Source organism: Carlito syrichta, unplaced genomic scaffold, assembly GCF_000164805.1.
Source record: "Carlito syrichta isolate Samal-C Ts95f unplaced genomic scaffold, Tarsius_syrichta-2.0.1 Scaffold309041, whole genome shotgun sequence".
Lineage (NCBI taxonomy): Eukaryota > Metazoa > Chordata > Mammalia > Primates > Tarsiidae > Carlito > Carlito syrichta.
This window is the reverse complement of record NW_007253137.1, coordinates 789367-816798: the sequence shown is the minus strand read 5'-3', so window position 1 is coordinate 816798 and position 27432 is coordinate 789367. Positions and strand designations below refer to the sequence as shown.

Genomic DNA, 27432 nt, shown 5'->3' with positions numbered 1-27432 from the left:
TGCTTTATATCTAAAAAATATAGATTTTACCTAATGCAAATTCCCAAAGATTTTTCTTCTAAAAGTTTGAGAATTTTACATTTAAGTCCATGATCTATTTTGTATAAGGTTTGAGATATGGGTTGAGATTAATTTATTTGTATATGGATGCCTAATTATTTCAGAATCATTTGTTGAATAGCCTTTCTTCACTAAATTGCATTTGCATTATTTTAAAAAAATCAATTGACTACACGTATGTAGGTGTATTTCTAGACTATCTATTCCATTCATTGATCTATGTGCCTGCCATTTTGCCAATATCACAGTATCTTGATTACTGTACATTAGGTATTTTATAATAAGTCCTAAAATCATATAGTATGAGCCTTCCAAATTTGTCTTGCTTTCAAAATTGTTTGGTCATTCTGTTTCCTTTGACTTCACATATAAATAGGATTATCTTGCCAATAGCTAAACAATCCTCCTATAATTTTGATTAAAATTGTATTATCTAGAGATCTATTGAAGGAGACTTGACTTCCCAACAAAATCAAGCCTTCCAATCCATGACCATGGTATATCTCTATATTTATTTAGGTTTTCTTTCATCAGTGTTTAATAATCTTTAACATGCAAACCCTGCAAATATTTTGATAGATTTACATCTAAGCATTTAAAATTCTTCTTTGAACACATGTGTGTTCTTTTTTTCAAATTTTACTTCCAATTATTCATCACTAGTATTTAGAAATATTGCTTTTTATATATTGAGCTTGGGTTCTGCGATCTTAATAACCATTTATTAGTTCTACAGGTTTTTTGGGGGTAGATTTCTTGGGATTTTCTACATTGACAATCATGTCATCTATAAATTGGGATGGTCTATATATTTCTTTTCAAATTGTACACATTTTGACACTTTTTCTTGCCTTATTGAACTGGGTAAGGCTCTGAATATTATATTAAAATGAGAAGTAATGAAAATGAACATACTTCTCTTATCCCTGATCTTAGAAGGCACGTATTCAGTTTATTGTTATTATTATTAATTAATTAATTAATTATTTTTTTAGAAAGTAGGATTTATTGAGAGGACAAAAGCTCCCACAGAAGGAAGGGACCTGAGGGGTTTGCCATTTTTTATTATTAAGTAGGATATTAGCTGTAAGATTTTTACAATGCTCTTTGCTTGCATTAGAAAGTTCTCTTCTTCTTGTTTGCTGAGAATGTTTATTATAAATGGATATTGAATTTTGCAAATATATTTTCTCTATTTATTGATAATATATTTTTTCCTATCTGTTAATCTAATGGTTTACTTTGCTTAATTGTTGACTATTAAATTGCCTCATGTTCATGAGGTAAATGTCAGTTAATTGTGATGCATTGTCTTTTGATATATTGCTGGATTTAATTTGGTAAAATTTTGTTGAGTATTTTGTATCTATGTTCATGAGAATATTGGTCTAAAGTTCTCTTTTCTTATGTTGCATCTTTCTGACTTTGGTACCACAGCAACTATAACCTCCTAAAATTAGGTGGAAAGTGCTCTCTCTTCTTAAATTCTCTGAATAAGATAGTGTAGAATTTATTTCTTGTTTAAATGGTTGATATAACTCATCAGCAAAACCATCTGTGTCTTTAGTTTGCTGTGTTGGAAGGTATTAAACACAAATATATTTACTAAGTAGATTCAGGACTATTCGTGTACTCCTTATTATCCTTTTAATCTATGAAGAGTCTGTAGTGATGCTCCCTTTTTTGTTCCTCATATTAGTAACTAGTTCCTTTTATTCTTTTATTTTTGATCAATCTGGTTGAACATTTATCAGTTTTGTTGATTGTTTCAAATAAGTAACTTTTGATTTTATTGATTTTCTCTATTGTGTTTGTTTTCAATTTCACAGATTTCTATGTTATCTATATTATTTTGTTCCTCTTATTTTTCTAGTTCCTTAGAGTGGAAAGTTATTTCTTGATCTGTTTTCTGACTTAAGCATTCAGTACTATATATTTCCTTCTCTCTGGGGTTTAGCTGCTTTCCTCAGTTTTTGATATGTTATATATTTTTTTTAGTTCAAAATATTTTCTAACTTCCTTGAGAATTTTAGTTTTTAGTTCCTTTGACTCATGGACTGCTAGAATTGTACTGTTTAATTTTCAAATATTTGAGAATTTTTCACATATTTTTCTGTGACTGATTTCTAGTTTAATTCCATTAGGGACAGAGAAGATACTTTGTGGAATTCTAATTTTTAAAAATCCGTTAAGGTTTACTTAATGACCCAGGATGCAATCTATTTTGGTGAATGTTCCATGTGCACTTGAAAGGATGTTCATTCTGCTATTGGATGAAGTGTCCTATTAATGCTAGTTAGGTCAAGCTGGTTGACGTTTGCAGGTCCTCTTATCCTTGCTGATATTTTTCTACTTCTTTTATTTATAACAGTGACAGGAATATTGAAGTCTTCAAGCATGATGTGGATTTGTCTCTCTCTCCTTCAGTTCTATTGAGTCTTGTTTCACGTATTGAAGAGCTGTGTGGTTAGATAGGTGCAAGCACATCTAGTACTATTTTGTCTTTCTGATGAATTCATCTTTTTTATCAAAGAGTGATATTCCTCTTTATCCCCCTTTCCTTGTTCTGAAGCCTATTTGGTCTGATATTAATCTAGCCACTCCAGTTCTCTTTTGATTAGTGTTTGTGTAGTATATCTTTTTGCCATCCTTTAATTTTCATCATTAAAATTTTTATATCATTAAATATAAAGTAGGTTGCTTTTATTCAGCATTTCACTGGTATTCTTTTTCCTATCTAATTTAATAATTATGTTTCTGCTTTGATGATTTATAGTAAACATAATTATTGATATGTTTGGATTTAGGTTTTTTTTTTTTTAGTTTGTTCATCCTTCTATTTTTGGACTCCTTTTCCCCCTTTCTTGCCTTCTTTTGAATTGTGTGAACATTTTTAGTATTTCATTTTAATTTATTGATTACCTTTTAAACTCTCTGTATAGTTTTTTTAAAGCAGTAACTTCAGGGGCTTTAATCTGCATATCTAACTTTTCACAGTCAGTTTAGAGATATTTTACTTCATGTGAAATGCAGAAACTTTGCAACCATAAAGGTCCCATTACTCTCTCCTTTTGATAGTGTTTCTGTCATGTGTATTGCATCTATGTACATTTTAAAACTCTATCAGACAATGCTATAATATTTGGTTTTGACATTCAAATGTATGTTGAAGAACTTAAGACAAGAAAAATAGGCTATTATATTGTACCAAGCATTTATTTTTGTTGGAATTCTTCATTTGGGGAGTTTCATGTTTCTTTCTGGTGTCATTTTTATTCTACCATTGGAACTCCTCTTATCATTTATTCTAGAGCAGATCTATTGGTGATGGATTTTTTTTTAGCTTTCCCCTCACTAAAAATGTCTTTATTTTATCTTCATTCTTAAAGTATATATATATTTTTACCACATATAGAATTCTTGATTGATGGGGTTCCCCCTTCTCAGCACCTAAAAAAGATTGACACCCCTCCCCCATTTTCTGACCTCCATAGTTTCTGATAAGAATTAAACAGTTATTTGAATTGTTGTTCCCATACACGTAATATGTCACTTTTCTCCAGCTGCAAGATATTTTCTTCATCTTTGGTGTTCAGCAGTTTGCTTACGGGCATGGGCATGGGACAGATTGTACTGTTTGAGATTTGCTCAAATTTGAATATATAAATTTATGTTTTTCACTACATCTGGGAAATTTTCAGCCATTTTTTTCTTCACATTTATTTTTCTGTACCAATGTTTGTCTTTTTTTTCCTCTTTAGAACTCTCCAAATACAAATGTTAGACCTTTTATATTGTCTCTGATTCACTGAGGCATGGCTCATTTGTTTTCAATCGTTTTTCTCTCTGTTGTCCATATTGGATAACTTCTACTGATATGACTTAATTTTCACTAGCCCTCATCCGTCACTATCAATTCCATTCTGTTATTGAGCCCACCTCAGCATACCTGCAAATGTCCCTGCCTACCAAGACAGAGAGTGGAACCAGGCCTGAATTCTCAATAGTAATGGGGAAACCTATATGTAGGCTCTTATTGCTCTTTGTCAACAGAAACATCCTTGGCAATAAACTGTGGGAAGAAAGAAAGTTCAATATTTTTCAAGGAATATATACACATATGCATACAGACACACAGAGCTAGTTGGTTGCCAAGGAACACACACACACACACACACACACACACACACACACACACACACACACACACACACACACACAGCTAGTGGATTGCCAAATGTCTGAGCCCACATTCTGAGCTGACTGTTCTGTTCTAGGCAATACATGGGCTGAACCCAGATGAGAATTGCCCTTATGCCTGTCCTCACATTCCTCTTACTACAAACAAGTATGAATTGTGGGCAATGGAAAATGTATCCTTATTTTCTCTGTTCTGGAAACAACCTGCTAGAAATGGTCTAATCTCTCTCCTCTAAGTGTCTTATCCTTGAGTGAAGGCTTAGCTGATTCCAAGTTCTGTTTAATCATCTAGACCAGTTTTATAACTAGCAGAAAGACCCTTAGCTGTTTGAAGGGAAAGGTGAACAAATGTCCTACTCGAAGGCTGCTTTTCATAGGGGTGGAAAGTTGAAATATTCTTCACGTATTCTAAGAGACACAGCCAAGACTCCTATAACAAAAGACAGGTTAATAAGAGAAAAGTATACAAAATTGACTTTAATCAAAATTTTATGTAACATAGAAGATTTTGGAAATGCAAACTTAAAGACTGAGAACAACTGACTATTTTTATCTTTATGCTTGGATTTGGTGAAGGATGAAGAGCTGGGTAGAAATGTGAGTGTACAAAAGGGTATGATCTAATGGTACTAGACTGAGGAGGAAAACCCAGCAAGGCAAGATAAGTGTTCAGGTTCTTCTTGACTTCTTTGTGTAGCATTGCTTCCTCCCAGTTAGGGGGTAGGACCCTCTGGAATGAAGATCTTAAAGAAAGAAGAGAGAGAGAGTGATCTTTCTGGACTTTATGGATGCTTTGGGCATCAGGAGTTCTAGTTTCTATGACTCACCTTGGGGAAGAAGAATTCTGATTTCTATGGCTTGCTTTGAAGGAGAAAGAGAGGTGGGAGACAGGAGAAGGTCAGAGAGATCTTGCTTCTGAGGTCCCTTTAATCTCATTCATTTCAAAGTACTCAGCATGCCAAGGTGTCATGCTTTGGTGTGTTGTTTTCTGAGCTACCTGGAGGGTCTGAAATCTGTCATATGATTTTAGTCTCTATGATAATAATGGTTCCTTCCTGTAAGACCAGAGATGTCTACCGATAGTCTCTTGCTTTGGAGAATCTGGCCTGGTTTGCCCAGTAGGATTCACCCTCCTCACTCACTTTTGAGAATGAGTGTGAAGGCAGGGGTTGTAAGTGAGGTAGAGAAGGAAGTTAATATTGTTGAGTATTTACCAAGTATTGTGTTTTCCTTTGAACTTTACATATTCACTTACTTCATGACATGTCTAATGCAACATATCTCATTCCCTTAACAACCCTGCCAAATGGGTATATTATCTATATTTTACAAATGAGGAGGCTGAGGTACAGAGAGGTTAAGTAACTCTCCCTAAGGCAATAAGTGACAAAACTGAGACTAAATCTGCCTGACTCTAGAACACATGCCCTTTCGTTGACATGGGGTTAATTGATATTTTAGGGGATGTTGGGAGGCATGTGAAGCTCAGGGAAATATATTAAATGTTTCTAAAATTATCTACTAAAATGTGTGACTCAGAATAGATCTGAACCATGGCTTGTAAGGAGAGTTCATGTTTAAAGAAAAGCTCATGATCAGTTAACCTGTTATTACTTGGTTTTAAAAAATGCTCAGATACCTGCAGCTGAGTAGGGCTGCAATAAAAATCGGATCAAGCACAAGCAGAAACAGGTCTAGCTTATGACTGCAGGGAGGCTGGGCTGGTTCAGTGATCACTACATCTGTCCAACCTGTTCAAATATTCCAAGTTTGGAGTATTTCTAAACATCAGGCTCTTTATGCAGGTTAGTTGCGTTTCTCACAACAGCCCTGGGATGTAGGCTTTCTTGCCTGGGGAAGTAAAACTGGAATTCAGACCTAGACTTACTACAAATCATGAACAATTTCCCCTCTATGATATTGCCTACGAATTGTGTCTTCAACTGTGACAACTCTTTATCGAAATGACCACTAGACTGCAACATTGTTGAGAGATAGATTAAATCTCATAGGCAAGTTTTCAGATCTCAAAGAAATTAAAACATGGAATTAGTGGCCTTGTTATAAAAACTTCCCTTAAATGATCTATGGAAAACTTGTCCCCATGAGATGCTGTGGGGAAAAAATAAAAGTTCCACAATCAATAAATGAGCTTTTGATTCGCTGGCTTACACAAAATTAAATGAGTGTCTTTACTGTAGGACTTCTTAGAGCCTTGGATGTACTAACGAGCAACAGGAGAAGGAAAATGGTATGCAATGTTCCTCAAGCTTATTTGACCTTATTTGGCCTACTGGGAGGGATGTACTCATGTATGAGGAATGTATGTAGAGCTGGGGCCAGTTCTGTCAGCATGTGAAGGTTTCTTTAGATTGACCTTAACCTTTTAAATTGTGTGGTAAGATGCAGGGTAGCTGTCTGCCTAGGGGAGCAAGCTGAGGTTCTCTCTGATTTCCAAGGTTAGCCAGCCAGGTACCTGCTAGTTAAACGGGTGAGTTGTGATGGTGTAACATACTGGGAAATGTCCAGACATGGAATGTTGCATGGAGGGAGAGAGAGCTAAAAATGCAGGGAACAGCATAAAACCCTGAGGTTGCAGTGAAAAAGGACAAGAAGTGTGTTTGTGTGTGTGTGTAGAGTCTCTGGAAAAGAGATTAGTGAATCTTCAAGATAGGCTTTGTTTCCTTGAGAAATGTCAAAAGGTTTACCTGCTTTCTTTACTCAAAATAGGACCCGGGGAACAGCAGCACTGGAATCACCTCGGAGTTAGAAACATGGCATCTTACACTTTGTCCAATTAAAACTTTTTTTTTTTGAGTCAGAGTCTTACTCTGTCATTCAGGCTGAAGTGCAGTGGTATGATCACAATGCTCACGGTTCACAGCAGCCTCTACCTCCTGGGCTCAGGTGATCCGTCTCAGCATTCTGAGTAGTCAGGACAATAGGTGTGTGCCACCATGTCTGTTTTTTGTGTGTGTGAAGATGAGGTCCTGCTATGTTACCCAGGCTGGTCTCAAACTCCTGGGCTCAGGTAATCTGCCCACCTCAGCCTCCCAAAGTGCTGGGATTACAGGAGTGAGCCACCGTGCCTGGCCTGGCCTGAATCAATCTATTTGTCTATCTGTCTATCTATCTATCTATCTGTCTATCTATCTACTACCTCCCAGAATTCCTGTGGATTTCACATCCACATGACAGTTTGAGAAGCCCTGCTTTTGATCACGTAAACATGCCTCCTTCCCCACCACCTCCCAAGTTCCAAACCAAATAATACAATTTGGTTTGAGTAAGTGTGCTCAGGGGTTGTAGATATTATTATGTACTTTAGACTGGCCTTGAGGTTCCGCATATGGAGGAGGAGGGAACTGGTTGAGGACACTGATGCTTGAATAGGTGACTTCACAGGAAGGGGGATTTAGAGACACATTTGATCTGCCAAGGAATCAACTCCAGGTTTCATTTTGTTTTATTCTAATGGTTGAGCTTAAGCATCTAATATTCTGCTTTTAACATAGGACTTGGTTATCGGGGTTGGATGGCTAGATGAGTTAAGGGTCAATGACCAGCTGTGTGTCTCAGTTGTGTCCTCAGTAGCTTGAGGCTGATAAGCTCTTCCCTGTGCGAAAGGGAGTGAGGTGATACATGCAGTTCCGCAAGAAGAGCTCATTAAAGGCTCTTTGAAATCACTGACTGGCTTGACTTCTGGGTTCAAATTGATGTAATAAGAGAAAGCCCATAGAGGAAAAATGAAGCAGAATGTTACCCGATATTCCTTGATCTAAGGGCATTTGTGCAAAATGAAATAGTCTGTAATGATTAATTTGATTAGGACAGTCTGTATTGAAAATATTTTGTTACTTAGAGGATAAACACTGGAGGGAGACCACCTGACTTCAGCTTGACCAACCGCCAGATGAATGGTCTCGGGTCAATGATTTAATTCCATCAAGCCTCGGTTTCATTGTCTGTGGGTTGGGACACAAATGGCTCCGTTTCACATGAGGGTTGTAGAGATGAGATGAGATGAGATAACACTTGCGAAGGGTTAGCACGGTTCCTGACCCACAGCAGGTTCCATGTCTAAAGCAGCAGAGGAGGGCATGTGATCAGGTCCGTACAGTTTGCCAGCCCACGACTGGAGGGGAAGGGTGGTTTCTTCCTTGCCTTGTTTCTTGCAGTCCTATCATGAAATGGGTTTCTGGTTTTGTGTGTTTGTTTCTGTTCTGTTTTTGGAGTCAGAGTCTCACTCTCTTGCCCAGTCTGGAGTGCAGTAGCACAATTGCAGCTCCCTGTAGCCTCAACCTCCTGGGCTCAAGTTATCCTCCTGCCTCAGCTTCCCAAGTAGCTGGGACCACAGATGTGTACCACCACTCTCGGTTATTATTATTATTATTTTTTACTTTTTGTTGCGATGATATATTGCTTTGTTACCCAGGCTGAAATGGTTTTCTTAGGCAACTATACCCACTGATGGCATTTCTGCCAAGGCTCTTTCCCATCCCACCTTCTAGGCAGTGGCTACAAACCTCGCAAAACATGATGAAGTATTTATTAAGTGCCCACCACACTGTCACATAAGTATAGAGTATTATGACATGTTCTTAATGTGAAAGTCCATGTGAAAAGATAGATCATTCACATGAAAAATTAGATGAAATACCTTCTGCAACAACTATGTTTATAGCTGGGGCTGGGTACCACAGTGAACAAAACACGTAAAACTTCTTCCAATAGTTTACTAAGGATGGTGTGGGGAGAGCAGAGCACCCAGGCATTTTCCTCAGAATTAATGAGGCATAATGATGATTTAAATAAAGCAGACTGACAACTATCACAGAAACAAAGAACTGAATGCCGCATGTCCTCACTCATAAGTGGGTCCCGATCACTGTCACATGAGCACAAGAGTGGGATCAACGGATGCTGAACACGGCCAGGGAAGGGAGAGGATGAGGAAGGAGGGGTCACAGGGCAGCACCATTTCAGATTGGGTGGCTAGGAAGACTCTCTTTTGTTATATGAATTTTTTAGATGTTTTTAATTTTAGAGTTGTGGGGTCCAAGTGAGGATTACTACACAGGTAGTAGTGGGTCCTGGTCCACTATCAGGGGGGAGGGAAGGCCCACCAGAAGCCCCAAATTCACCTGCATGCAACTTTCTTATGTAGTAAACCTTCACTTGTACCCCATAACTCTAAATAAAATAAATATATATTTTTAATAATTAAAAAAAAGGTTGATTCCTCTTCCTCCTCCTCCTCCTCCTTCTCCTCCTCCTCCTCCTTCTCCTCCTCCTCCTCCTCTTCTTCTTCTTCTTCTTCTCTCCTCCTCCTCCTCCTCCTTTTTTTTTGAGTTGGAGTCTTACTCTGTCGCCAAGGCTAAGTGCAGTGGCACACTCATGGCCACCACAGCCTAGACCTGCTAGGCACAGGTGATCCTTCCTCCTCAGCTGTCCAAGTAGGAACTACAGGTGCGCACTACCATACCTGGCTTATTTTTAAATTTTTATTGTAGAGATGAGGTCTCACCAAGTTGCCCAGGCTGGTCTCAAACCCATCAGCTCAGGCAAACCTCTCACCTTGGCCTCCCAAAGTGCTGGAATTATGGACGTGAGCCACCACACTCAGCAGACTCTTATTATTTTTAATGTCTTTGCAGATAATACATTTCTATCTGGCCTGCTCCTGGGGTGGGCTGCTCCCATTTGCTTACCTTGGCTCTTCATTGCTGCCATGTCACCCTGGTAGGAAGAGAAAGACAGTGGCAAGTAGTCTACAGTCATTCAGTAGTCAAAGAAAATAAGAGTAAAGCAAGGAGGGAGAAGCTATCATTTCAGATTGGGTGGCTAGGAAAACTCTCTTTTGATATATGAATTTTTAAAATGTTTTTAATTTTAGAGTTGTGGGGTCCAAGTGAGGATTACTTTTAGGTAGTTTGCATGCAGGCTGCATGCAGGTAAAGTTTGGGCTTCTGACTGGTCGTCTCTCTCCCTGATGGTGGACCAGGGACTCAGTGTTGCCAGGTGCCCCCTCCCTTCTACACTCCTCCATACCCTAGCAGTGTCCCATGTCTGTTGATCCCACCCTTGTGCTCATGTGACCAATGATCAGGGACTGCTTGTGAATAAGAACTTGCAGCATTCAATTTCTTCTGTGATAGTTCACTTAGTATGATGTTCTCTGCTACATCCAAATTGCCGTGAAGGCCATGACTTTGTTCTTTTTCTTTTTTTTTTTTTTTTTTGAGTTGGAGTCTCACTCTGTCGCCCAGACTGGAGTGCAGTGGCTGCTCCCAGTCACCACAGCCTCGACCTGCTGGGCTCTGGCGATCATTCCGCCTCAGGCTTCCAAGTAGCTGGAACTACAGGCGCGCACTACCACACCCAGTTAATTTTTGATTTATTGTAGAGATGAGATCTTTCCAAGTTGCCCAGGTGGGTCTCGAACCCACGGGCTCAGGCATTTCACACACCTCAGTCTCCTAAGGCGCGGGACTACAGGCTGAGCCACCGAGCCCGGCTGATTTTGTTCTTCTTTACGGCTGCATAATATTCTATTGTGGGATATATGAATTTTTAAAATATTTGATCTTAAAAATTTGAGACAGGGTCTTTCTATGTGGCCCAGCTGGTCTTGAACTCCTGGAATCAAGTGATCCTCCTGCCTCAGTCTCCCAATCTCAGTGTTGAGATTATAGGTGTGAGTCACTGCAACTGACCAGATATATGAATTTTTATATACAGCATATTCATGACCATATGTAGTTTAAAACAGTCTTTCATGTTTTTCAAGCACCAATCTGAGCAACTTGAGCTGTGCTGAGCTGAGCTCACTGTAAGGTGCAGAAGAGCTTTAGACAAAAAGGCAGTCAGTAAGGAAGATGGGAGCTGGACTGTTGAATTGAGTAGTCCCACCTGGATATCACATGAAGACCATGCACTATTTAGCATTTTACAGTTTACAGTAAGTCCCCTATATACAAACGAGTTCCATTCTGAGAGCATGTTCGTAAGTCCAATTTGTTCATAAGTCCTACAAAGTTAGCCTAGGTACCCAACTAACACAGTTAACTATACAATACCAGCTACATCACCACTGTTTTACTCTTGCTTCTGGATATCCTGAGTTTGAAATAAAGATGCTGTACTACTGTACTTTATACAGTCCTGTACAGTAAAATACACAAAAACACAACCACTTGTAGAGGATGCACACACGTGACAATGTATGCCTGACATGTGAACTAACTTGGTGGACATGCGTATGCTATCTGCCTGGGGAAGGGGAGCCACACCTCATCAATAAGGGTACCTGCACAATGAATATTTGTATACCTAACCCCAAATTGCACCCCACAATTTTAAAATAAAAATTAAAAGAGGAAAAATAAATAAATAAATAAATAAATAAAAAAGAAAGTTTGCAACTTGAAGGTTTGTATGTAGGGGACTTACTGTACTTAGGGTCAATGAATTAATATTGCACTGCTTTATATAGAATGTAGGAACCTTCAACTATGTAGTTCCACGATCCCCCACTTTCATCCTCTATGCTATAGTTGGCATTAAGTATCACACCTCCATTTGTTGTAAAATCCACAAAATGTCTTAATTTTTGCTTTAAACAGTCATATGTATTTTAAGGAAATTAAGAGAAAAAATAATTTGTATTCACATATTTTTGATTCTCTTCATTCCTTGCTACGGTTTCAAGTTTTCTGGTATCATTCCCTTTAGCCTGAATGACTGTCTAACATTTCTTACTGTGTGTGTCTATCCATAAATTCACTTAATTTTCTTTTATCTCAAAATGTCTTTATTTTGTTTTCATTCATGAAGAATATTGTCATTCGTTATCACGTTCTGACTTGTCAGTTTTGTTTTTCTCTAGCACTTTGAAGATGTTTTTTGCATTGTCTTCTGACCTCTGGAGTTTCTGACGGGAAGTTAGTAATCATTTAATCACTATTACTCTACACAGAATGTGTTGTTTTCAGCTACTTCAAGTTTCTCCTTATTTTTGGTTCACGGTGACTTGGCTCTGATGAACTAGATGTGATTTTTCTGTCTTTTTCTTGCTGAGTTTCTTAAACCTACACATTGCTTTGGGAAGTTTTTTGCTGTTATGCATATATTTTTTCTATTTCATTCTCTCCACAGGTTCATACATAATTTTTTCTTCTTATAATTTCATTTTGTTCCTTTCTGTTTTTTAGATTGGACGATGTCAATTGAACTATCTTCAAGTTCTGCTGTTCACACCCAATAATTTTTTTCTATCTTTTTAAAAATTTCATTTTTATTTTCGATTCAGATACAAGTGCATGCTTGTCATGTAGCATATTGTGTAGTGGTGGAGACTGGGTCTCAGGTGGCCAGTTCCCCAGATAGTGAGCATTGTACTCAATCGAGAATTCTGGACCTTAACCCTCCTCCCTACCTCTCCCTTTATTGGCGTTCCCAGTGCTTATTATTTCTTTTCTTTTTTTTTCTTTTTTGGCCATTTAGTTCCCACATATAAATGAAAACATGCAGTGTTTGGTTTTCTGTTTCTGAGTTAGTTCACTGAGGATGCTGTTCTCCAGCTCCATCCACATTGCTGCAAAGGATATGATTGCTTTCATTTTTATGGCTGAGTAATATTTCATCTGTCTAGTAATTTTTAACTTTTATTTCTGGAATTTTTCCAATTCTAGAATTTCTAGTTTGTTGCTTTTTAAAAAAAATAGTTTTCTTTGCTGAGTTTTTTTCTCATTATAATAAACACATGCTCTTCTACTCTGTTAAGCTTAGTTATAATAGCTGCTTTAAGATCCTTGTCTGCCAATCTAGTATCTGGATCATTTTTGGGTTGGTGTTCATTGGATGTTCTTTCCCTCCAGGTTAGGCCACATTTTCTTGGTTCTTTGTTGAGTAATCCTTAGTTGTACCTGGACATTGCAAAGGTCTGGGTTCTTTCATATTCTTTTTTTTTTTTTTGAGTCAGAAATCTCACTCTTGCTCAGGCTGGAGTGCAGTGGTACACTCATGGCCAACCCAGCATTGACCCTCTGGGTTCGGGTGATCCTTCCACCTTACCTCCGTCTTTCAAGTAGCTGTAACTATAGGCACAAGCTACCACGATAGCTAATTTTTTTTTTATATACTTAGAGATGAGATCTCATCAAGTTACCCAGGCAGATCTCAAACCCCTGAGCTCAGGCAATCCTTTTGCCTCGGCCTCCCAAAGTGCTGGGATTACAGACTTGAGCCATCATGCCTGGCCTCTTTCATATTCTTGTGAGGTGTGTATGTACTTTTGTTTTAGCAGACAATCACTTTGCTTGGACTTCAACTGTAAACTCTCTCTCTGGAAGTAGCTCATACTGCAGTTCATTCCTTCTTTCTTTGGTTAGGCTGTGTGCAGTCAGCTCCATACAGTGATGGCTCAAGAGGTCAACAAGAGCCTTGGGCAGCATTGTACACAGAATCTGGGGTTTCCCCCTCTGTGTCTCTTTTCCAAGATTCCTCCTTCACTTTTCAGTAGTTGTGTCTGCTCTAAATTCTGTTTTCTGGTTATTCAGAGCAGAAAGAATGTGAATCTCTACTAGAGTCTGAGGGGCTCTATGAGTCTGACCTCAAGCAACCCTCAGGCTAAATGCTCTTAAAAGAGTAACTCACTGTATGCAATTACTTTCTTCAGATTTCAGTGCCCCTCCAGAATCTTCTGCTTTGGGTCACTTTCTAGTGTTGTTGGGTTGTGTGTGTGTGTGTGTGTGTGTGTGTTCCTCCAGAGTTTAGAGTGTTTACTGTAGGAGAATCAGATCTGGTAGGGGTTTCCCAGTCACATCAGCAGCAAAAGTGCTCTGTGTGATTCTTTGGCATTCTGTATTTATCTGGTTGTTTGCTCTGTCTTTAATGTTAAAGGCTTTCTGAAAATGTCTGCTCCTTCATTGTTAGTTCCTGTTTAAGAAGTTCTCTGTGCGAGCCATTATTCTCAAAGGATGAATTTCATGCTAGAATGATCAGGCAGGGATTGGCTATTTCCTTGGTCATTTCAAAACACCCCCCCCCCCACTACATTCAATTTTTCTTGGGAACATTATTCCAGTTTCTTATTTGTGGGAAATCAATTTGGAGGCATGAAAGCAGAGGTGAGGAAGGCTTTCACAGTCCTGTGTTTAGATTTCTAAGGAACCCTTGCATTTTCAGTCCAGCAGCTTGCCCACAGCTTTAACTGTGCCTGTAACCCTGCACCCCGGTATCCTTGGGTCCATGTCTTCAGAGAGTAAATCTTTCCAACTTCTGTTCAATGATGAAGATGGCCTTATAGGGTGGGGAAGCTGTCTCAGGGGCCAATTGTGTCTTACTCAAATCTTTAGTCTTTTATTTTCAGCCTCACACTTACCCCTGCTCATGATGACTCCGATGACTCAGACTACTTTTTGGAATTTTTTTCGGAATTTTTTTTGATTGGAAAACCTCTTCTTGGCTCCCTGGGCCCCCTCCACTCTCTCTAGGCAGTCTTGCTTTGTTGTGTTTATGCCTCACTTGGGTGGGGTTTTTGGAGGAAGGTGGGTGTGTATTTTTTCCTCCGTTATTAATAGGAAGTGAATAAATTATAAAGAACCAATTTGAGGAGAAGACACAACTTTTCTAATAAAGGTTAATAAGTGTTCATTGTATTTTGTTGGTTTTTTAAAAAAATCAAAGTCTCACTCTGTCACCCAGGCTGGAGTGCAGTGGCATAATTATGGCTCACCACAGCCTTGATTTCTTGGGCTCAGGCGATCCTTCCACCTCGGCCTCCTGAGTGGCTGGGGTTACAGGTGTGTACCACCATGCCTGGTTCACTTTTTGAATTTGCATAAGGATGAGGTCTCACTATGTTGTCTAGGTTGGTCTCGAACTCCTGGGCTGAAACAATCCTCCCACCTCAGCCTCCCAAAGTGCTGGGATTATAAGCATGAGCCACTATGCCTAGCCAATGTTGGAATTTTGCTCAACTAAGAAAAACAAGATAGTTTACGCTTTAAGCAAGATAATTGAGTGGTGGGTGCTGGTGCTTATGTATGATCTAGAATCATAGAGATTCTGAGCTATAAGGAACTTGTAGGCCTATGGAACAGAGGTTTTCACACTTTTTAAAGTGGTAGTTCTCATTAAAAAAAAATAAAAATGGACTTTTACTTCAACATTTAAAACAGAAAAAAGTTATTTTCTCTCTGGCCATTTAAACATATTCTTTTGTAAACCCTCTGAGTGCCTCTTAAGAGCTTTGAGATCCCCCAAAGCACAGATTTTTTTTTTCAAACTGCTTTAGCAACAGTAATCTACATTGTCTTAGCCCAACAGTATGTATCACCATCTCTCTGGTATAAGTGCATTGAGAATATTAAGAAGCAATAATTTTTAAAAATGTTTATTGATATACAATAGATGTACATATTTTGGGGGTACATATGATAATTCAATACATTCGTATAATTTGTAAAGATCAAATCAGTGTAATTAGGATATTCATCACTTTAAATATTTGTCTTTTCTTTATAAGAAGCAAGAATATTAATTAAACTTTATTGGGTACTCACGATGTTTAGGGCATTGTGTTATGGGCTTTACACATAATATCTCAGTTAATTCTCACAACAGTGCTGTGAGGTAGGTATGACAATTATTCCTGTTTTGTAGGAATACACAGCTAGGCAGTGGACAGGCTGGGACTCAAAGCCCATTCGCTCAACCATGACATAACCCTGGGACACCTATTCCCCCAGCCCAGCACCTGGAGTCATCACTGTGAGGGCTGTACACTGAGGGCTGCCTCCCACTTGTGACAAAAATATAGTGGAATAGAGTGAAACAAAAAAGCAATGCATGTCTCTAATCCTCAGGCAACGCCGACTCCCAGATACCCCACCCTATTCTGCTTCAGACCCATGCTCGCCTCCACAGGTCAAAGGTGAGTGCCACCCGACTTCAGAACTGTTGCCCTTCCTCCTGGACTCTGTGTGGTGAGAAAGAGGCACTTCTTGCTTGTGTCTCCCCCAGGTGCATGCCACTGGACACTCAGGCCTACAGTTGGGAGGACTCCAGCTACTTTACTCCCCTCTGCCACCACCCCTGGGATGCCACCTGCACACCTGCCACAGACCTTCTCTGGAATGGGCGACTCTGGCCAAACCCACGGCGGATTTCATAACTGCTACCCAAACACCAGTCATCCCGCTACCCCTCTGGACCAATCTGTGTCCGCCCGTCCGGGCATAAGTTGTTCTTATCATCAGCAACCTATGTGCCACAACCCAGGGTAAAGAGAAAGATACTTAGTCATGAAAGACCTCGGCAGAAAGTCTCAGAGCGCGGGGACATAGAGAGGATGAACTGAGGAGTCCTGGCCAGGAGATGGCAGTGTTGAGATACACATAGGACAGAGGCTCCTTTTTTTTTTTTTTTTCCAGAGGCTCTTTTAATTAAAAATTCACTGAACCCAAGGTCTTCTTTCAATGAAAAGCTAAAATGTCAGAAACACATAGGGAGATTCTGGGTGATAGGGAAAGCACTGTTTGCTTCTGCGGTCTCAGCTAGACCATGCAAGGGAATTGAGAATGAGCTCTCAGAAAAATATCTGGAGCATCAACTAATATTCTTTTCTTCTAGCTTCCTTCTTCTTTTCCTTCCTTTCCCTTTCTGAGCTAAAGGGTAGCAAGAAGAGTATAGGCCATCAAAGTTGTGGTCAAATTCCATGTGAAAGAAATTCAGGTGTAAAATGTTTGCCTCTGTACATTTAATGTCTGTGGAATACAGACTATTAAGTCTGTATCTCCTCTACCTCAAGAGTCCTCTACCTTTGTAGATGTTATCAGTTTATTTTCTTCAGGTAGGTGAATCTCAGACTAATTGGGTTAAGGAAAATCAAGTTTCAGAGCAGTAGGGCTCAAGGCACCTTAATAATTGAAATTTGACTTGGGAAAACTGAGAGCAGAGATATGGGAAATTAAATCTGATTTAATGTAACATGAAGAGCAAAGAAGAATTCTAACCTTCCTTTTGGTGTCTTGATTTCAGAGCTTCATTGCCTCCAACCAAGAAGAGAAAGCACACAGAGGCACTGGAGGACTCAGGGAACTGCCGAGTGTGGGCCCACCACTCCAGACCAAGTGAGCAAACCTGGGCAGTGATAAAGTCAACGCCATCAAAGCCTTGGCTATAACATCAAGCAACCCTACATAGTGTTCTTTGAGCAGCCCTACACAATGTTCTCTCTCATAGAAGGACAATGATAGGTTCAAGACTTGTTTCTCCCCTCTTGACATAGATTCAATGCACAGGTTTTTCCAGAAAGAAGTGCTGTGCCCTCTGGTTTTAGAACAATGTATATGTCAGAGGACCTAGTCTCCAGGCCTGTGGAGGTTGTGCAGTGTGGCAGTATCTTCAAAAACCTGCTGGTGTGTCCGTTGCAATCCTTCTCAACTTGAATGTGCACAGAATCACATGAGGGTCTTGGTGAAATGCACATTCTGATACAATCTCTGGGGTCCAAGATCTGCATTTTTTTTTTTTGAGTTGAAGTCTTACTCTGTTGCTAAGGCTAGAGTGCAGTGGTGTGATCACAGCTCACCAAAACCTCCTGCTGGGCTCAGGTGACCCTCCCTCCTCAGCCTCCTGAGTAGCTGGACCTAAAGGCATGTGCCTCCATGCCCAGCTAATTTTTAGAATTTGTGTAGAGACGAGGTCTTGCTGTATTGCCTAGGCTAGTCTCAAACTCCCAGGTTCAAGTGAACCTCCTGCCTCTGTTTTGCAAAGTGCTAGGATTACAGGCATGAATCACCACAGGCAACCCAAGATCTGAATTTCTAACAAACTCCCAGGTGACGGTGACACACTGCTGGTTCGTGGAGGTCACTCTGAGAAGTGGGGTGCCTTAGAAAGTTTCTCCAGTGGTGTAGGAAGGCAGAAAGCTGAGCTTTCCCCACACTCACTTCAAATTGGCAAGTTCCCAGTGGGTCTTTGAAATTTGAAAATCATTCCAGAAAACTTTAATCAGAATCATCAAATGCCCAAGTGGTCAGCATACCCAGTTTTTTCTTATATAACGAATGTGTGACTTGTCATGTTTTGAGCTTACAGTCTGGATCAAGTTTCAAACAAAGTAGTGTTTTGAAGTCTGAAGACTTGAACTTCAGAATGTTCAGAGTAGATGTTATGGCACTTACTGGGAGAAAGGCTAATACTCCAAGCCGGTTCTATTGGCCACTGTCAATACTCAAATGTGGGTAGTGTGAACAGTGCCCCAAATCCAGGATACTGGATCCCATCTCTTCTATCCCCAGGTGTCAGCTTGGCAAGAAGTCCAAGCTTTCCTCCATTGGGCTTCTCTTCCCATGCGTGTCCCCAAACGCTGGAGGTTTACACTGCTCTGAGGAGATGTGTGTGCCTGAGTGTGGGAAAAAATGTAGTCTTCCCAGCTGGGGTTGCTGCCTTCGTCTTTTAAAAGCTCTATGGGGAGAGTGGCTCCTTCAAAGGACACCTGCCTTCAGCTCCAGCATGGGCTGTGGGGGGTCCTTCCTGAATGATGGCTTCACCCTCTCAGCCACCTCCCACCTGTCACCGTCTCCTGGGAGTACTGTATCAGCATCGCCCTGGGCATCCAGCCCTTGTGTCAGCCAAACCTCTGCTTCCTTTCTTTTCTCAAGGATCCACATGGCCAGTAGTTGCTTGACTTTTCCTGTTTCAATCCTAAAAACTCAAAATGCTAATTAGAGCCCCCTTTGTGGATAACGCTCTCCACCCACCTTCCTACACGAGATTATCCCATGTCTTCAGGGATCTCTGCATCTATCCTGAAGCTTCTTTATGATCCCTAAATGTAAAAGGCTGAGTAAATTCCTAGCCAGATGAGGGAACCATCTGGTCATTCTCCTGCAGATGTGCCAGTTGGCTAAGGGATACAGGGCAAGTCATTTAAGCTTTCCATGGGTTTCCTCATCAAGTCAGATCATTGCTCAAATGGTCTTGGTCATTCCAGAGTTCACCTCCATCCTGTGATGGTTCTCTGCTGCCTATCCCAGAGAGGGCATTGATTTTTCACCGTCAAGAGTAACTGAAATATTCCAACAGAATGGAAGTCCTATTTCCCTTAAGTCCTACTCACAGGTCACTGAAAGGCTGACTAAAGATAATTGATTCCAGATAACAATTCCAGCATGAAAATAAACAGGTTCCCAGGGCCAGAAAAGAAAAGAAAACCAGCAGACAAAAAAACAAAGATTTAGTTGATCCAAATGTCATATTTTCATTACTGTTCATATTTTTAACAAAAGAGTTCTAGTGGCTAACTCCTATTGATGCTGCAGAGACCAAGGGTTTTTACAGAAGTCCTGGGGAAACAACACATTGGCAGAGGAAGGAGTCGCATAGGCAGGAATAGACCTGCCAAGTTTTGATTGGAGGAGATATTCTAAATCAGTCAATAAAGCTTTCCTGGTGACCTTCTCCCAAGTAGTATCATTTGGTCAAGGGTTCTAAGCGCTCCATTTTTTTCTTCTCCCACAGGGGGTCTCACTTTGTTGCCCAGGCTGGGGTGCAGTGGTGTAAACATAGCAACCTCAAACTCCTGGGTCCAAGCAATCCTCCTGCCTCTCAAGTACCTGGGACTATAGGTGGGATACCACCATGTCTGGCTAATTTTTAAAATTTTTTTGTAGAGATGGGGTCTTGTTTTGTTGTCCAGGCTGGTCTTGAATCCCTGACCTCAAAGGTCCTCCTGCTTCAGCTTCCCAACGTGCTAGAATTACAGGTGTGAGCCACCATGCCCAACTAGATCTCCACATATAGGGCTGAAAATGTAGAATTGCTGAGTTGGTGTGGACAGATGTAAGATCTTGCTAAGTGAGGAGGCTCCTTGTGGGTAGGCTCCTGCTAGCTGGTTTCTGGCCCTACCTGGTCTGCACCCAGGTGAAAGAGGGCTCATGGCTTCCCTGATATTTTAGACCTCAAATATGAAAGGGATTTCCAGTCCCAGAGTCATGGCCTGGGCCCTGCAGTGGGAGGTTCACTGGCTGAATTCACACTAGAGAGTCAGAAAAAGTACCTGTCTCATCTCTCTAGGAATTGGGGACACTCAGAGTCTTGATTATCACGCGAGAATCATAATTTTTCCTTTGCCTATCTCCAAGATTTTTTAAAAGTAAGGTATACAAAAATACTTTGAAAGACATTCAAATGCAAGCTATTAGTTCTCCCCAAAGTTTGGACTTGGACACTTTGCTGCTGGATTAGTCTATTTTGCATTGCTATAAAGAAATACCTGAGTCAAGATTATCAACGACAACTATGCACACCTGTATGGAAACAGATTTGAAAACCTAAACGAGATGGAAGATTTTCTGTCATCACACAACCCCTCAAGGTTGAAACAAGAAGAAATAGAGACCCTAAATCAACCAATAACAACCAAGGACATTGATTTCATTATAAGAAAACTACCTACAAAGCAAAAAAAGCCCTGGTGGGCTGGACTAGACAGCTTTTCAGTGAAATTCTATAAAACATACAAGGAGGAGCTAATACCAATTCTACTGAGAGTATTCCAGACAATTGAGAAAGATGGAACTCTCTCCAAATCATTTTATGAAGCTAACATCACACTAATACCCAAACCAGGCAAAGACCCAACAAAGAAAGAGAACTATAGGACAATATCCCTGATGAACATAGATGTAAAAATCCTCAACAAGGTTCTAGAAAATCGAATCCAACAGTATATCTTAAAAATTATCCACCATGACCAAGTAGACTTCATCCCTGGGATGCAGGGATGGTTTAACATCTGTAAGATCATAAATGTAATTAAATACATCAACAGATGTAAAAACAAGAACCACATATTATATCATTAGGCACAGAATAGGCTTTTGACAAAATCTAGCAACCATTCTTGATAAAAACCCTTGGACTCCTAGGTGTAGAGGGAGCATATCTTAAAATAGTAAAAACCATCTATGGTAAACCCACAGCCAACATATTATTAAATGGACTTAAATTGGAAGCATTTCTCCTGAAAACTAGAAGAAGACAAGGCTGCCCACTTTCACTCACCCCACCTGTTCAACATAGTGTTGGAAGTCCTAGTGAAAACAATCAGACAAGAGAAGGATATCGGGGGCATCCAAATATGAAAAGAGGAAGTTAAACTATCCCTCTTTGTGGAGATATGATCCTAGACCTGGAAAATTCAAGGAAATCTTCTAAAAACCTCCTTGCACTGATAAATGACTTTGGCAGAGTCTTAGGGTATAAAATCAACGTGCAAAAGACAGTTGCATTTTTATACACCAACAACAAACAGGTAGAGAACCAAATAAAAAGTATAATGCCATTCACAATAGCCACACACAAAAAAGGAAATAACTTGGCATTTTCCTAACCAAAGAAGTGAAAGACCTTTACAACAAAAACTACAGAATAATGCACAAGGAAATTAAAGAAGACACAAACAAATGGAAAAATATTCCATGCTGATGGATTAGAAGAATCAACATTGTTAAGATGTCTATCCTACCCAAGGCAATCTACAAATTCAATGCAAGCCCATTAAATTACCATCATCATTCTTCTCAGACCTGGAAACAGCAATACAGAAATCTGTGTGGAAACAAAAATGACCATGAATAGTCAAAACAATCCTTAGAAAAAGAAACAAAGCAGGAAGTATCACACTCCCAGACTTTAAACTTTATTATAAGGCTATAATAAATAATCAAAACAGCCTGGTACTGTACAGGAACAGGTATATTGACCAATGGAACAGAATAGAAATTCTGGAAGCAAAGCCTCAATTTCTCAACCAACTCATCTTTGACAAAGCCTCTTCCAACAACCACTGGAGGGAAGAGAACATGGTGTTGGAAAAAACTGACTGACCACATGCAGAAGAATGAAACAAGACCCCTACCTATCATCATACACAAAAATCAACTCCAAACAGATCAAAGACCTAAAGATAATACCTCAAACTATAAGAACCTTAGAAAATGCAGGAGACATTCTTATGGAAATTGGAACTGGCAACGAATTCCTGATCAAAACCCAAAGTACCCATGCCATAAGAGATAAGATAGACAAGTGGGACCTCATCACACTAAAACACTTTTGCAAAGCAAAAGAAACCATCAAGAGAATGGGGAGACAGCCCACAGAATGGGAAAAAAATATTTGCCAACTATATGCCTGACAAAGGTCTAACATCTAGGATCTACAAGGAACTAATATGTGCCAAAAAGAAAAAAAAACAAAGAGCCCCATTACAAAGTGGGCAAAAGATATGAATAGACAGTTCTCAAAAGAAGACACATGAGCAGCCAACAGATACATGAAAAAATGCTCAGCCTCACTAGTCATTAAAGAAGTGCACATTAAAACTACAATGAGATACCACCTAACTCCAGTCAGGATGACTATCATCAATAACTCAAAAAACAACAGATGCTGGAGAGGATGCGGCGGATAGGGAATACTTCTACACTGTTAGTGGGAGTGTAAATTAGTATAGCCTCTGTGAAAGACGGTGTGGCAATTCCTAAAAGATCTAAAAATCGACCTTCCATATGGTCCCGCAATCCCCCTACTGGAAATATACCCAAAAGAACTCAAATCACTCGATAAAAAAGATACCTGCACACATATGGTTATCGTGGCATTGTTCACAGTAGCAAGAACATGAATCCAACTGTGCTGCCCATCAAAAGAGGACTGGATTAAAAAAACGTAGTACATATACATGATGGAATATTATGCAGCCACAAAGACGAACAAAATTACGAACTTCACTGCAACTTGGATGGACTTAGAGTCTATAATACTGAGTGATTTTTCACAGACAAAGAACTGAGTATCACATCTTCTCACTCATAAGCAGACCTTGAACAATTATCATAATACTATAAGAAAAGGATTGGCAGTAGTGGGAATCTGCCAGGGGAAGGGGGGCACACTTCATCAACAAGGGTACCTGCATAATGAACATTTATATACCCAGCCCTGAATTGTACCCCACACTTTAAAATAAAAAAAGGAAAAACAGTGTGATGATTTCTAAAATAACTAGATATTGACCTTCCAAAAACCCAGAAATCCTCCTTCTTGGAATATACCCAAAGGAACTCAAATCATATTACAAAAGAGATTCCTGCACATGCATGTTTGTTACACCACTACTCACAATAACAAAAACATGGAATCAACCATGCTGCCCACTGAAGCTGGAATGGATTTTTTAAAATGTGGTATATATGCATGATGAAATATTACACAGCCATAAAGAAGGACAAAATTATGGACTTTACAGCAACTTGGATGGCTTTGTAGTCTATCACACTCTGTGATCTGTCACAGAAACGAAGAACTGAGTGCCACATGCTCTCACTCATAAGTGGACCCTGAGCCACCTATCATAATATTACAAAAAAGGGATTGGCATTAGTGGGACACTGCTAGGGGAAGAGGGGCACATAACATCAATAAGGGTGACTGCTCCTAATCCAGGCAAAGTGAGATCCAACAGGAGGCCCAAAACCTCACTTATACCTAAACCTTTTATGTACACAATCCTGACATATACCCCACAACTTAAAATTTAAAAAATAAATAAATCATATACAAAATTGGAAAGAAAAAAAAAGGGAACTATCTGAGGTGACATAATCTGTAAAAGAAAGAGGTTTGTTTTCACTCAAGTTTCTGCATGGCACTGGCATCTTCTGGGCTTCTGGTAAGAGCCTAAGAAGCTTACAATAGAGGGAGCAGGGGTGTCACATGGAGAGAGCAGAAGCAAGAGATGGAGTGGTAGGTACCAGGCGCTTTTATTTTTTTATTTTTAAAATTATTATTATGTTTTAATTATACATATGTGGGGTACAATTCAGGGTTAGGCATATAAACATTGGTTATGCAGGTACCCTTGTTAATGAGGTATGCCCTCCCTCCCCTAGCAGTTTCCCTCAACTGCTGATCCCACCCACCTCCCCTGACAGTTTCCCATTACTGCCAAATGCTTTCTTATAGTATTATAATTGTTCAAAGTCCACTTATGAGTGAGAGCATATAGCACTCTGTTCTTTGTTTCTGTGATAGATCACTGAGTATGATTGACTCCAAATCTATCCAAGTTGCTGCGAAGTCCATATATCTGTCCTTCTTTATGGCTGCATAATATTCCACTGTGTATATGTGCCACATTTTCTTTATCCTGTCTAGCTTCGATGGGCAACATGGTTGGTTCCATGTTTTTGCTATTGTGAATAGAGCTGCAACAAACATACACGTGCAGGTATCTTTTTTATAGAATGATTTGAGCTCCTCCGGGTATATTCCCAATAGGGGAATTGCTGGGTCATAAGGAAGGTCAATTTCTAGTTCTTTCAGAAATCACCACACTGTCTTCCAAAGAGGTTGCACTAGTTTGCATTTCCACCAGCAGTGTAGAAGCATTCCTTTTTCTCCACATCCTCGCCAGCATCTGTTGTTGTTTGTTTTATTAATGATGGCCATTCTTAGGTACCAGGCTCTTTTCAACAACCAGCTCTGGTGTGAATTAATAAAGTGAGAACTCACTCATTATGGTGAGAACATCAAGTCATTCATGATGAATCTGCCCACTTGACCCAATCACTTCTTACTGGGCTCCACCTTCAGCACTGGAGATCACATTTCAACATGAGATTTGGATGAAACAACCATCCAAACTATATTAACTGCCTTCACACTTCTCTCTTCTGTTGATTTTCTCAAAAGATCTTCAGTCTAGCATGAAGGGAAGAGGAAGGTTTGAATCTCATCTTTTCCACTTAACAGCTGTGACACTTGGCAAGTTATTTCAGGTTGAACCTCAGTTTCCACAATTGCTAAATGAGATTAAGAATCCCTACCTCACAGCCACTTTAGAAATGTTTGTCAACATCTTCTAAACTGTATCCTATAACACAGTGATTCTGCACCCAGGAATATACCTAACAGAAATGTGTACATGTGCCCCTAAAAGATGTGCATAAGAATCTCCATTGCAGCATTATTTGTAGTTACAGACTAAAAGTATCCCAAATGACCATCAACAGTAGAATAAATCGTGGTATATTCAGACCATGGAGTATAATATGGCAATGAAAATAAATAAAGGATTGACATTTGCCACAAAAATGGATGAAATCTCACAATCATAATGTTGGGCAAAACAAGCCAGCCTTTAAGGATACATATCATATCGTAGGATTCCAGTTCTGTAAATTCCTCTATGATGTTAAATTTCTGGATAGTGGTTAGTCTTGGACAGGAGAGAGTAATTATTGGAAGGGGGCATTAGGGTGTCTCCTGGAGGGCTGAAAGCATCCCATTTTTTGAACTAGTGGTAGTTGCACAGAATTCATACTATAAAGAAGCATAAAATTGTGTACCCATAATCTGCGGACTCTTCTTCATGTACGGTATACTTCAACGAAGAAAGTTTATTGAACAAAAGAATCCTTACCTTGAAAATGCTTTAAGGAGTTGGTAGAATACTATGTAAAGTGGACAGCACCTATGGTGCAGAAGGCACTGAGTTGTAGATGTTATTAGGAGTATTAATAGCAGTATGTCTCAGAATTAAACTCAGCTTGTGCCTGGAATTCCAATGTGAACTTCTGTGATCTCAGATTCTGGTCACAGGGGTTTTACTGGCTGGTAGCCATCTTCCTGGGAAGCAACAATGATGTTACCCATGTTGGAGTGGCTGCTCTGATCCCCTTGCTGTTATGATGGAAATGGGCAGGCAATGACATTATCCTTGAGGACAGTGCCTCCTGTCCCCTGTCCACATCCCATCAGTGTCTGGAGGGGTGGGTGGTCTTTTGACTGCATACTGACCTGGGCACATTGACCTTGCTGCCATTCTTGAGTAGAAAAGGGCCCAAGTTAGCTGGTCTTTGGTCAAGTACATGGGCTAGTTATTTGATGTCAGGCAGAGCTAATGTGGAGGCCAAGAACAGAGGTATTTCCCAAGGTTCTTTAGGAATTACTGAGTCACATAAGCTGAAACAAGTACAGTGATAATGACGGGGTCTCTAACAATACCTGAAGGCACCACCATTTAAAACTCTTGCCGTGGCAGACGCTGTGCTATGCACTTTGTAAACATTGTCTTATTGAGCCCCTTCAACAACCCTGGGAGGGATCACAGGGTTACTCCCACTTTGCAGGAGAGGAAACTGAGTTCAAAGAGTTTAGATCATTTTCCTAAGATTGGCCATTAAGTGTAGAGTTGTGATTCAGATGCAGGTCTATCTTGATTCCAAACTCCAAGCTCTTGACCCCTTCTTAACCTTCGCTTCAGGAGAGAGGAAGGAAAGAAAGAAGGATTCGTTTCGCTGGTTTTCTGAATTTGGTGGAAGAAGGGTTTCTTTTTCCCTTTCTGGAAAGGATTTTAGACCAGGTGGCTTTTGGAGGAGTGAGGGCACAAAGAGGTCTTTGCATTACCCACCTCCAATGTTCTTAGCTGGAAAAAGGTTTTTCAGGATTTTGAGAAATCTTTCCAAAATGGGTGCTTTATAAATATTTTAAAATGCATGTTTCACTTAGGTGACATTTAATAGCAATACCCCAGGAAAAAGACTTGTGTGTGACATTTGGGATCAAAAGCAACTTGAGGCAGCTCTGATTATTTATTTTAGGAAGTCGTCAATGGAAATATGAAGAAAGGGAAAGTTAGATGAGTGAAAAACAACCCAGACCCTATTTTCTGCATTTTCCAAGTTGTGGACTAAAGGGACACATTTATTAGGAGTAAATGTCCCTTTTCTATGTCACTGCTGACAGCCTGCACCTGGTCTCATGCACGCCCACCATTTCCCTTTCCCTCCTGGTGTCAGGCATGAGTGATGTCAGGGGAGTTAGAAGAAAAAGGAAACAGCAAATGTATCAATAGCATTTTACATAAAAATTATCTGAGGCTGGATTGTATGGTTTGGGAGGTATGCTCAAATTAAGGCAAACAACTTGCAAGGATTATGCAAAAAATAGTAGACTGCACATGTGAAATTGCTGTTATTTGACATACAAAAGTGGCAATTTTATATAGTTGATATTGCACACCAACGAAACCTTTTCTGTTAGTTTTTCTTAACTTCTGAAAGTGCATTCACTTCTATTACCTCATTCTCTCTG

At 39.8% G+C, this 27432-nt stretch overlaps 1 protein-coding gene across 1 annotated transcript in view; it reads left to right on the top strand.

The window, feature by feature from the left end:
• MYRFL (myelin regulatory factor-like) overlaps positions 1-27432 on the top strand; it is a 144666-nt gene that overhangs the window by 44729 nt on the left and 72505 nt on the right. The window contains exons 5-7 of the mRNA XM_008066631.1: positions 16131-16198; positions 16288-16546; positions 17305-17396. Coding sequence (XP_008064822.1) covers positions 16131-16198; positions 16288-16546; positions 17305-17396 — 419 coding nt within the window. The remainder of the gene's footprint in view (positions 1-16130; positions 16199-16287; positions 16547-17304; positions 17397-27432) is intronic.